General features: G+C 38.5%; 1 protein-coding gene across 3 annotated transcripts in view; it reads right to left on the bottom strand.

The window, feature by feature from the left end:
- Positions 1–3,996: 3,996 nt before the first annotated feature.
- The window catches only part of oxr1a (oxidation resistance 1a), a 175,168-nt gene continuing 165,746 nt past the window's right edge, over positions 3,997–13,418 (bottom strand). For 2 of the 3 annotated variants that reach the window (XM_066691490.1, XM_066691491.1), the window contains 6 exons: positions 11,079–11,159; positions 9,472–9,597; positions 7,334–7,486; positions 6,888–6,983; positions 6,208–6,281; positions 3,997–5,706 (listed from right to left, as the gene is read on the bottom strand). In XM_066691490.1, the coding sequence (XP_066547587.1) occupies positions 5,571–5,706; positions 6,208–6,281; positions 6,888–6,983; positions 7,334–7,486; positions 9,472–9,597; positions 11,079–11,159 (666 nt within the window). In that variant the 3' untranslated portion in view covers positions 3,997–5,570. The remainder of the gene's footprint in view (positions 5,707–6,207; positions 6,282–6,887; positions 6,984–7,333; positions 7,487–9,471; positions 9,598–11,078; positions 11,160–13,418) is intronic. The other variant, XM_066691492.1, reaches the window with a different exon arrangement.

Below are 13,418 nucleotides of genomic sequence, written 5' to 3'. Positions count from 1 at the left end.
GGCTTCCCCCATGGCCTGGAGGAGGTGAACACTTGATGCGAGGTTCTCAGTCATACACTTTCCACCGCCATGCCAAAAAAAACTCCTCCATCAGGTTTAGAATGGGAGAGTATGCAGGCAGAAAGATGTTGTAAAACCTTGGGTTATTGGTAAACCAGTCACAAACCAGAGCAGAGCGATGGAAACGGACGTTATCCCAAACAACAACGTAGCGAGGCTGCTCTGGTTCTGCTGGCTCCCTCTGGTCAAGCTGGAATACACACTCTTAGACCATCAAGGAAACCAAGGAGGAGCATAGTGTTATAGGGTCCAAGAATGGCATGGCGGTGGAGTACCCCTCGCTGGCTGATGGCCGTGCACATAGTGATGTTCCCTCCTCGCTGGCCAGGGACATTCACAACAATTATGGCCAATTATGTTCCTTCTCCTTCTTTTGGTAAAGTTATAAGGTCCAGCCTCATCAACAAAATCTCATGGGGAACAGGCTGGCCTTCTCAAAGATTCTCTGCAAAACACATGAAACAGTAGAGTAAATGACTACCCTGAAACACAGTTCAAGAGGGCACAAATGGCAGACCACCATATGTACTTTGTGCTACAGTATAAACTGCTGTACTGCTATACTGCGATGGTACAAAACACTTCATACAATATAAAAACTCATACCTGAACATATTCCAGACGTTGGTCTTTCACTTGGACAGTTTCGTTTGAAAGGGACGCGGAAGGCCCGTTTCATCCGGATCCTGTGCTTTCGGATGATTCAATCAATTGTGGAGACGCTGATGGCATTTATCCCTCGAAATTGGGGATTGTCTTCAATCACACTCCTTTGAATCTCTCGCAGGTGGATTACATTGTTGGCAATGACCATATTTACCAGCTCCCTCTCTTGCTCCTCTGACAAAAGCCTTAGCCTGCCTCCACCAGGTGGTCGTCTCTGTGTCCTACAAAAATTGAAGTACTGATTACTGTATCTGTATGGGAGGCAATTTGATGCATTTCTTTTTATTAGTATAGCGCAAAAGCTACAGTACATGTGTTGTAATGGCACAGCACTCAAAAGGTACAGTAGAGAGCAGTCTGAAGTACACCTACCCGTTTTCCTCCCTGAAGGTTCTTATGATCGAGGCAATGGTGAAGCGACTCAAGTTTGGCTCGTTGCCCAGCCTCCCTCATAGTCATACCATGGACAAGGACATGGTCAACTAGAGTGGCACGAATTTCATTCAAGACTGCTTGTCTCCTTGCCCTTCCCCTTCCTCTTCCTCTTGCTTGTCGTCGTTGTCCTCCTCCTCCACCTCATACTCTTCCTTCACCTCTTCTTCCACTCCCTAATGCTCTTCTTCTTCCCTGCTGCCTCCTCCTCCTCCTCCTCCTCCTTCTTCTCCTCCTCCTCCTCATACTCTTCCTTCACCTCTTCCTCCACTCCCTAATGTTGTTCTTCCGCCGCCGCCGCCGTGTCCTCGACCTCTTCCTTCACGTCTCTCTGGATCCAATGTTCCAAAACTGAATGAACTGGCTTGGGCCCTTTTATCTATCTATTGAAGGTTCTGATTGGTGTGTGATCAATTTTGATTACTTGTTTCCACCTAAGTAATTGTGTGCTAATTGTGTTCAAGCTGTGCTGACTTATTGAATGCTGAATGCTAGTGCTTTCTAAATGACCACATGGTATTGGCAATGAGAAATGAAGGGATTGTGTGTAGTGTTTTGCAGTGACAGTTCAACAAATCTGACTCATGTGTCAAAACAGGGGAATAGTGTTTATAGTTTAGGGATATGGGTGGGCTTTTTGATAAATGACATTCTTGTTTTGAAATTTTAGTTCAAAAGCCTGGTTATAATGTTCAAACAATCAAGAAAAACTGTTAAAAGAAGAACAACTACTAAACACCAAGCACAACATGGAGCACACTCAAACCTCGTGCAGCAGATCAATTATCAAAATTGTGTGTCTTCACATTGATACAGCCATGGCCCTATGTTTACATTCACATTAATATTCTCTCATAGAGCATGAGAAACACATTACAGAGACGTACACATTTGAGAACTGAGGTGAATGTTTGGGTGTCAGTTCCTTGGAGGGAATAGTTATTGTGTGACCATCACTGTTGTTTAAGACTGTGCGAAGCGGAGGGAGAGAGAGACAGCAAGTACTAATAAATAAACACATCATAAAATTAATGAATATATACATACATTAATAAATAACCAATGTCTTCTTTTGAACTCTGACAGACAGGTTCATTAAGTACATTAGCACGTGTTAGAGCAACATGTCACTGCTTATGGCACACCACCCTGAAACAGCCTGATCTTGGAAGCTCATCCTAGTCAGTACTTGGTTGGGAGGCGTCTGGGAATACCAGGTGCTGTTCACGGTTTTTCTGCTGTGCTGACGGCAGGGGGCGCCAGTTATCCAAATATTGCTGTGTATCCTGTGTCTGCAGCTGCTTGATGAGCCTGCAGCCAAAACAGTGAATACACTGGAGCTCGACTTTATAAATAAAGAGTTCAAATTATAGTTAGTCACAGATTAGTTTATAGTATATAAGGTGTATTATATTTCATCCAATTGGCTTAGTTCTATTTATATATCTCCCAATAGTCCAATTACTCATCCCTTCCCATTCCCTCACACATCAATGTATTGCCCATTAAGATGTTTGCTTTGACTTTGTTTCACATTATTGGAGCAATGAAATGCAAGTCATTTAAAATGCCATCTACTTTAGACATCTTCACTGAAAATATGCAGGACTTCTTTTGTTGTCATGTTCTTTATTTTTTATATTGTCTCAACACTTTCTACCTGGTTAGAATTTATGATGAAGAGAAAATCAAAAATCATTCAAATATTAACAAGATTTAATATTCTAAATTGACTGCTAGCTTTGAACATTTGAACATTATTTCTGACATATGGTTTAAGTTTTCCTCAATGTCAGACTCTTTTTGCAACATCCTTTTTAAAACTTTTGTTTAAAGGTTAGTTGTATTTTGCTGGCCAATTCCCTGATTTTATGACTTAGTCACTTCAGTATTTTTGTTTAGCTTTTTCACTTTAGTGAGTTAGTAAAGTTGTGCAATTTTCTTCTTGAACAGGAGTCAGGATTTTGCCTGACAGACTAATGTGGAACTTGTAAGAAACTCACCATTCCTTCAGAGATTACAATTGAATGATTCTGGAAACCCTGCACTCCAGTCTGGGCAGTTTTCATGATCAATGGTCACACAGAGCAAAGCATGTATATGTATATAAGCAGGTCTGCAGTGCAGATATAAGATCTTCAGGCTGTACGGTGTGCTGGTCTGTCTAGAAGTTCTGCTGACCCACAGTGCATATTAATGTGTGATGTGTCCACAAAGGGCTCGGCTGGTAGATCAATACTTTGATTGTGAAGATATGACAGTTTGTGGCCAGCAAGATCAGAACATGCTCAAGATTTTCCACAGAGCCATCAGCCACCTCCAAGACCCTACCAGTCCAAGTTGCATTTCAGAATTATGTCATGCTCATAGTTTCCTGAAGAAAAAAATAAAAACAATCGGAAATGTGTGTGTGTGTGTGCATAAATAACAGAAGACAAATAGTTTTTTTATTCCTTACATTCACATTACATTTCACACCAGTGTGCAAGTGCATTTATATTATTCAGACAAGATAACGATCTGCCAAAGAACAAAACTGGTTTTATGAAGTTCTTAGAAGAAATTGAGAATTGGATGAAAGGAGTTGCTATTTGGTGAATGGCAGGGTTTTTAATACAGTTTAATATGAAGGAATCCTCTGCATTAACCAGTGTATGCAGATAGGGTCAAATCTCAATACACTGCTTCTCAGAGCACACCCCCCCATACTTAAAAATATGAGCACAAACTTTCCATGAAAATAAAGGAATAAAACCAGGTTCCAAGATAAATATAGGCTTCATGAAAAGAACTTGAAATGATCCAGTTTTCAGGAAATAAGACCACTGATCCAGACAATTCCCAGGTTACAATAATTTATTTCTTCTTACTATACATCACTATTACATCGTAGTCCATTTCAGGATTGTTTTATTATTTTTGACTCCACAAGGACAATAATACTGTTGTGGAAGACCAAAAGGAGGGGAGGGGGAGGAAAGCTGCTGTTAGATTGTATTTACAACTGCAAGAGCTCTATCAGTCTGTAAACACCCGTCTACACACTAACAAAGTCACAGGACTAGACGCAAAACATTAAGAGGAAAAGATGATGCCCTGTATTTTTCTTCAACATTCAGCATTTTATTTATTTATTTTCTGAGTGTTTTATTTTTGGAATACAGAACATTACATTTGCCCTTTTTATACCATAGCAGCAAGCTTTCTATAAACAGTTAACATCTGTATGAACTAACCAAAGAAAAGAACTGTACAGCTACTTTTAATTATGCCTAAGAACCTGGCCTTCTGCTTTTAAACTTCTAGATTAAAGTGCTATTAGCAAATCACCAATCCACACTTCATATATATATATATATATATATATATATATATATATATATATATATATATAGGAACAAATCTACTATTTTAACATTAATTTACAGGGTAATATACATTATATATTTGTAACAGCTGAAATATCAGCACAAATAAAGGTCACTGTCACACGTAGAACAGCAATATATATATATATATATATATATATATATATATGTATTCTTGTAAAACAATCCTCAACTCTGGCTTTTCTATTCATACCTAGAACAAACTTTTGCATTTCACATCACTCCTCTGCAGCTCTCTCTCGTCAGCGTGCCTGTCGGTTTGGATTTCTGAGGTCACCTGACAGTAATTTGCATATTCACAAATCTACTGCAAACACACTACTCTTGTGTAGAGTTGGTGTTTGCTGAACTCACACATACACCCACTTGACAGAACATCACACATATGGGTATCCAGATACTAGCTATGTGTTTGGAGATGGTGTGCTATGACAGTGAACGCAGGAGGACTATTATACAGTATTCTATACTTCTTCCCAGTTGAATTGTGGTATGGAAACTTCACTCAAGGGTCGGGTACTTCATGGTAATGGGTCACAGTCCTTCTTGACAAGTGCAGTTGATTCCTCAGGAAATCAGTTCATCCTTCCAGACTGCCTTTGAGGCCAGAAGTGGATTTGATCGGAGATTATCTGTACACACAGATTCTCTGTCCTGAATTGTATCTTTTGACATCTGGAGCAGTCCAGTTCCCTGGCCTAACAAGGTCACCCATTTCAGTCCCAAACCTGAACTATCAAAACCACCTACACTAGTGTTCTTCATTCTTAATCCAACCAGACCCAAATCAGCAAATTACATGTTATTTACCATTTCACATGTTTATAAGCAGGGTAAAACAAAAAGTGTTTCATTTATTTTTTTGGACAACGTAGCTTGTAGCAATGGAGGCATTAGGTATCAATTAAAAGCACAGAGATATGCTTTAATATCTGGCTTCCTAGGAGCTGAGGTGATGCATAGTCAGGTTTGGGACACCACTGCTTTAGGGATGACCGATTTCTTCATTAGAATCTAGTTTGGTTATTCAAAACACCAGATTTCAATGTCTTGTACGTAGAAGTCTTCCTTCTTGGAAAGCGTATGGTTGCCAAAGGTTTTGCACGAGTGACTTCTTCCATGATACAGATCTCCATCTAACCATAATCCAAATTCTCCCCTAAACACAGGAACACAAAAGAGACATTTAGCACAGTCCTCTGCACATGCATCCACAGAACACATGTCCAGGCACATACAAGCTTGGTCACCTACAGACAACCCTGACACATCTGCTACCAAAACAGAAACTTGAACAGTCACTTTTATTATCACTGTACCACTTCAATGAGTTTATTAACTTAGGTCTAGCGGAAATCATAGCAGAAGGGTTATATAGTTATGAATCACACATGGACTCTGAACTCCACATAAACTCACTAATGCAATGCCTTGTGGTATTTTGTATTTGACACATATGTACTAACAAAACAAACAGACAAAACAAAAGCCATGAAACATTCATATTTAGGGTGGGTCTGGGATTCATTACCCACTATATACATTTGAAGAAACAATCACATGCTAATAAATTACTCTAGATTACCACACAGGTGCAATAATACCAGAACAAATATAAATCCAATGAAAAGGAAACCTCTCAAATACATCAGTAACTTACCCTCCTCCACCAAAAGCTAAAGAGTCCATATCTCCTTTTATAAAGAACATGTTGTCTCCTGTCCATTTAAATACCTGGAAAAACAAAACCTCTCCTTTCATAATATGAACAGTGATAGAAAGGCATCATCCTGGAGTTTCTCCAGCTTGTTTTGGGTCACACACACACTTTGTTTGCCTGTTGAAATTTATTGCAATAATAGCTTTGACAAATTCCTAGTTGGTTGTAACACGAGTCAAACAGAGTTAAAAAATAACATGTTCTAAATCAGGGGTTCCCAAAGTGCAGCCCGGGGGCCAAATGCGGCCCTCTAGAATGTTTGGTGCGGCCCCCCAAAGCCAACCTTCAACCCCCCCTTTACTGAAGATTTACTATATTTATACACTTCATGAACATTTTCTGTTACAAACTGCACATGTAACTTGCGTGAAAATAATAAAACAAAGTTAATAAATGTTCCCTAACAGAAATGTATAGGAAATAAAATCGGTGGTTCATTTTGTACTGCGGCCCCCCCATCTCCTGCAACCTTGGGAAATTGGCCCTCCATCACAAAACATTGGGAACCCATGTTCTAAATGAAAACCTATATGATTCAAAATGATTGATTTAAGAAATGGAATCAACAAATTAACATTTTGCTCCTTTGTTTCAGCCAGAGAACATCTCGGTATAGTCACCTCAAATTCCGGACAGAAAGTGAAAAGAAATGTTTCTCCGGTGCCATAGAATCCATCACTAACTTTGAAAGGATCTGATGCTAATGCACCAAAGATCTGCGGAAATAACAGAAAACAAAAACTAATAAACACGCAACAGCACTGAGTAAATGACAAATGCATTTATTGTTTCCTCTCGTTTACCGATTTATATTAATTTCAAAAGTGCATGACGGGTGGCTCCCCTCTACTACCTTTACAGAACTTAGTAAAAAGCACTTGAAGCCATTAAAATATCAATACCCCCCAGTACATTAAGCCATTTGAAAATCTAGCTAGGTTTCAATGGGTAAGATTTGCTTGTGTTTGTCTTAGTAGTTGTGCATACTTGTTTTCTGTCTATCCATACATGCATCTCAGATTATCCCTGGATCATTCACTTAACTCTCTGGGAATGATATCCTTACCTGCCCATCACTATCTTTTATGACCATCAATACAGGCGTGTCTTGGCCTGCCATTGCTCTATATAGTGACTTTATGCTCATGCCATGTTTGGCAGTGCTGAAAGCCAGTGTCCACGGATATCCAATAGTTCTGGGTGGAAGATGCTTAGCCAGCTGTGTAGGAAAGAAAAAAGATTGTAATAAATAAGGCCTGATAACAGACATCCCCTTGTACATGTGCCTTCACAAACCAATCCAAGCTTTGAGATTCCTGTACAAAACATCAACAGTTGCTTTGAAGTAATTATGCCCTGTACTTATTTCACAGAGCGCATCCCTGGGATCACACAAAACTGAATTCATCCACAGCAAAAAATGATCTTCAGACGGTCTAATTTTGTAAAGGTTTTCAAATAGACAGAACCCAAATAGAAGATGCAGACTAAGTAGCTTAATTATGTCATTCATTTATTCCCATGGTTGAATGATATTAAATCAAATAAAATGTAACACAAGCTACCTAGTTGCACATCTAAAGGAGTTCAAATGTATCAAGGTATTAGTCGACCAACACATTTGCACAGTCCTCGTAGTGCTTGGTTTATAGCTGCTGTCTAGCCATATTCAGGTAAACATCCCTTTTCGTTTAAGTATAGTGGGATATTTTGGTTTTTAGCAAAAATGTATTGAGACTTCCCAAGTGAAAAAAGAGATACATCAGAATAACCCAGGCATATAATAAACATCCCAAACAGACTACTTTGGGCTCAAATGTTAATGTAATAATATGGGTGTGTGTATATGTACACACACAGCCATTATACACACACACCCATCATACACACACAAAAAGCAGGGAAGTACAATTCTGGTAAACCCTCTAAGTTGCCTTATATACAAACAGCAGCCAAATACAGACATTTTAATAATAATGACCTACGCAAATATATATTTATCCTCACATTGTCACCAGGTAATCTGAATAAGTTTCATCATGTTTTTCATCATTGAATAACATTTTGTCCACAAAGACGATTGAGCACAAAAATGCTCTGCCAAAATACACAAGAAACAACCACAACACAGTTAGATGTGAAAAGCGTTCTTGATACATGCCTTCATCACATTTTGTAAACCATTATCTTTGTTGCATTGAAATAAACAGAAATGTTACTTTATTTACATGTTTGTGAAAAGAAATTGAAGTCTTTTTAACAGCAACCTAGATTTTAAGGTGTGCAGAAACAAGATGCTCTTCTGTTAATGGTTGATTGACCAACTTTTTGTAGTTTTTTCTGTTGATTTGAAATCATTTAACCATACATTTGATTTATTAAGCTGTACACCATCATTCTTTTCACTGTAATAATGAAATTGTCCTCAACTAAACATTTTAACAGCAACTGCTATTTGTTCAAAAAAACAAATCAAAAACTTTAAAGCCAGCTGTTTATTTATCTCAGCCCATCACTTATTTCTTATGTCTTGATTTTCAGAATAAACAAATGTGAAAATGGCACCAGTCAAATACACAATACAGTCAAATTATTTTTCTCACACATAATGTGTCTGACTTGAGTTTGTCTAATGCAGCACTTCCATTACAGAACAGTAATTAAGTGCCAGATTGTGTATGGAACAGCATAATCATTCATCAAATACTTTTCCCAACCTGGTATTTACTATAGAATAGGAAACAATAGCCAACCTCCATTTCCTGCCTAGAACATAATCCTTTGAAAACCAACCCTGATAATCACAATCAGAGATGTATTATACGCTGGACAAAATAATCAGTAAGTGCTTGGAAACTACAAGTCAAACTGCTGTGTGAAATAGGTAACTGATTGCTACTTGATGTCAAAATGTTACAGCACAGAATTTTTTTTATTTATTTACAAAAGCCTAAACTTCAAAAGCATCTGTAACTGGAATTTGGACAATTACATTTATTTTGATAATCAGTTTAAAAGAATTAAATACAACTGAATAAAACCATAACATAAATGTCCTGAAATGTAGATATAGCAGCCCTAATGCATTGATGTACAATTCGAGTGAACCTGGGTTTTGTCTCATTTCCCCTCCCCCACTGTGCTGAAATACACAAAACGGCACAGAGAAAGGGAACATGGTGTAGGGGGTGAGAAAAAGGTTACCTTTTCGATCTGTTCTGGTTGAAGGAGGTCACTGGACTCACTGAGATTCGGTCTAAATGTGTCCGGTTCCAAATCAGTCTTCATAGAAGTACCATGTTTGGAATTGACTTCCTCCTTTGTAGTGATCTAGTAAGATAAAGTGCAGCATTAGTACATCATTGCAAAGGTAGGAGAATGGGCAAAAGGGCAGGACTGAAACACACAAAGTTAGCTTGCTTGAAAATGGACAGAAATTAAAGGTGATTCCTTACGTTTAAGCAATGTGTTCTAAACATCACTTTAATCTTCAGAACTAATGAGATCTGGGGTGAGCAATGTCCCCAACTTTTAACTTTGTAGCTCACAACGTAATCCCGATGAATGCCATGACTTCAATACAAGGGTTTTCATACACAGAGCAGGATGGTGCTACCAGGGACACTAAATCATGGGCCCAGGATTGGTCTACACTCAGCATCAATTAACTAGAAAACCGCTAATATATAACAGCTCTACACCATTGGAAGCACTCAGATTTGTTTAACTAAACCAGGGAAGGTGAAATGGTTCTGAAAACAAAACCAAATATCCAAGATGTTTGTATTTGATTTGAAAATATTAAGTCATTCAAATGAACCAAGACTGCTAATATTTCTAACACAAACAAATCCAAATTAGTTTATTTCTTCACATCTTTTAAAATACCTAGTTTTATTAGTCAGACTTGGATATTTGCATTACTTCCATGGTTAAATCCTTTTGTCTACAATTAGCCTACAGTAATCAAGAGCATTCTGGAAATTCACACTGTTAGTAGGAAGAGGATATTAGCTGAAGAAAAAGCAGAAATGTGATTGAATCCATTCTGTTCTTTTGTAATTTGGTCTATTAAGAAATCAGCAACCATTTGTGACACCGTAAAGTGTGGCCTAAATAAAATGCATTTGTGTGGTAGGCATGATAGCCTTAATGCACTCGAGTTACTTCATCCTTGTCGAATTACCTGCATTGTCTTCAGCAAACAATCCCACAACAGGTCAAAACAAAACACTTCCACTTCCCCCCTCCCACTTCCAAAATGAACAGGAAATGTGAAAGGCGCTCCTCATCACGACAGAAGCTGGTGTAATGTGAGCACAGTTTGTGGGGCGTCACTAAGATGACTAACAGAAAATTCCTCATTTGTGGTTTGATGCGAGACATTAAGAAAAAGAAAAATCACCCAGGTACACCCAGATTTTCGATTTTAACCCTACCAGTGCCAGTAGATTGGATTCAATATCAAGGGGTCCAAAATTAAAAACCTGATCAAGTAGAGTGAACTAACTGACTGGAGATCCCTAAAAATAATGTGTTGTGTATTGTGCATTGCTAGGGTTAAATGTTTTCCGAACATTGCAGGGGGGAAAAACAAAAACAGCAAAATCACAGCAAGTTCACCACCTCTTCAGAAAATGATGGAATTTTCTGCAAAATGTTTTTTTTCTTCTTTTTTTTTTTGTGTGTGTAATGAGGCACCTATAGACAAGCCCACTGGGTGTGGGACTTGCCCCAGACAGAAACACTACAGTGTACTGGAAGCGAACATCAGTCTCGGGTGAATGGGTTTTAACTACTGAAGGGGGCACCTTGAGACGTCTGCAGAGAGAGCGCAGATCTTCAGTGTTAAGAGCATCGATCCTGCGGTGATACTCAGCCACTGACACTACCTGAATACAGAGACAGGAAGAGAATAATGCTGCTTGATCACGGAGGAAAGCGAGGGTAGTACAGCAGTGGAGAAACAGGATGAAGAGCAGGGGATGGGAAGAGCACAGTGCAGAGGGAGGGAGGGAGTGATGTGTCTGACTCACTGACACTCAGTTCTGCAGCTCCTATTAGGAAATAGGATTTCTTCAATGAAAACTAAAAGATGAGATCTCATTTACAAACCGATAACTAATTTAATGTAGATTCCAGTGCTAGCATTCCCCCTTCGGTCACAGCATGTATAATTTGTGTAGAGCACTGTCAACATCGATTCGGAGAGGATACTGTATGGTAAGTCGTCTGCCATGCGTAAGAGCTGAAAACTGCCAACTGATCTTAACAGCCAGGACTGGGGTCAAACAAAGGTATGATGTGTTAAGCTTGGTTCTTCATTCAAAGACCAGGGGCATCGATTTGTATCAATTACCATAATCATAAGGTTCTCTCAGTTTTCAATTAATTTTGTAATCACGTGAAAATTGTTACATTAGTGGAAAATCGCTTTGAGTTTCTGGATGGACATAAGCTCAGGCATCCATGCCACTGCTGGAACACGTTGCCTCCATTTAATTGAACAACATGCAGGCGACTATTTGAAAATGTCCTGATTAACTCTTCTTTATCAGTCCGAGAGACCTGTAGAAAACAGGTCATGCAGTGAGCTGTCCAGATGCCTTGCAGGAATGTGATGCAACAACTGGACTTTATAAGTAGCCATATAATGCGATGTAAGTGACATAGGTTTAGTGTAAAAAGAACTGTGTCAAATTCACAACACTCTCAATATAAGCTAGCACACTTGAGGCAAGCCCACCATGGCAGGACAAAAGAAACAAAGATATTGCTCCCATGTAACCCACTGTAATAAATCACAAATCCAATACAATCTTAGTTACCACAGAACAAATTTGTTTTTGGATTTCCTGTAGCTGGCATACAAACGCAACATTGCAAGAATTATGATTGTGCTTTCATTAGCAAGTACATTCATAATATGCAAATGCAACGGACACAGTAACTATCTATTTTACAAGTAATGCATAAGCAAGGTAAACTTTGCATGATTCAGCATAGGCTGAGAACATTTGTGAAGGATGGTAAGTTTATTGCATATCTTGTATTCAGTAAACAATGTTCTCTAAATTTGCATCTCCAAGACTAGGGGAAGAAACCAATTACTTGCTGCCCTTGTCCAAATCCTTTTTGGACACATACTTAATGGTATTGATTTGGCTTGTTCAAATATTAGACCTATGTGTACAGCAGATAACTAAGCCAAACCAAGTGTTAAATAAGTAAGATACATGTATTAAATATGCAGAGGTTAACATGAAGGTAAAAGTGAACAGTTTCTATGTTGACAACTTATGAGCATTTGTGGGCAGCTTAATTGAACAAGATTGAGGACATTACATGTTTGTCATTCTTGATTGACGGTGTGTCAAATGTTGCAAACCCCCCATTATTTTATCATTATGAATTCACAAACTAAAATGTGTACCAAAATGTATGCACATTGTTGAAACTGACCAACTGATGAACCAAACCTCACAATAAAGAACAGCTCCCCCACTCGAAGACCTCGGATACCACAAAAAACAGAAACTGCCATCTTAAGACTGACAAATCATGGATCTTGATTAACAGCCTATCATAACTCATTCATTTCCCAACTTTTTTCCATATAATTTGATCTGCGCAAGTAAATGTTTTGAATGGTTTGCCATGGCTGACTTCAGCATGCTGTCCTCATAAACAGCTTTTCTATTGTCCAGACTGACTCACAGTTAGGACCAAGTGCTAGGCAAACAAAAACTGTACTGACTATAGGAAATCATCTGAATCAAGACTACTGTAGCCTATATCGTTACATTTAAGTAGTGGTCAATATTATTAGCTAGTTGGAGTAGACAGGCTATATGTCTGTGACCCTCAAATAAAATAGTAACTGCTGACATACAAGTAAAAAGAAGGCAGCATAGGGCAAACAATGCACTTTCAACAATGTGTAAGTCTGATTTTAATCACAAGGACATCATGGTGTATGAAGTGTATTTAAACAGATAAACAACTGTATTGTACATTACTTATTTGACCACGTATGCTTTACATTTTTGGTGGTACAGCATAACTGATGCTAAAAGCAATCAAAAGCGGTGGGATTATAGATTTTTGGCTATAGACTTTGAAAGGGCGATTATTGTGGGTTTTATTAGACA

Source organism: Amia ocellicauda, chromosome 18, assembly GCF_036373705.1.
Source record: "Amia ocellicauda isolate fAmiCal2 chromosome 18, fAmiCal2.hap1, whole genome shotgun sequence".
Taxonomy (NCBI): domain Eukaryota; kingdom Metazoa; phylum Chordata; class Actinopteri; order Amiiformes; family Amiidae; genus Amia; species Amia ocellicauda.
This window is presented reverse-complemented; position numbering and strand designations above follow the sequence as displayed.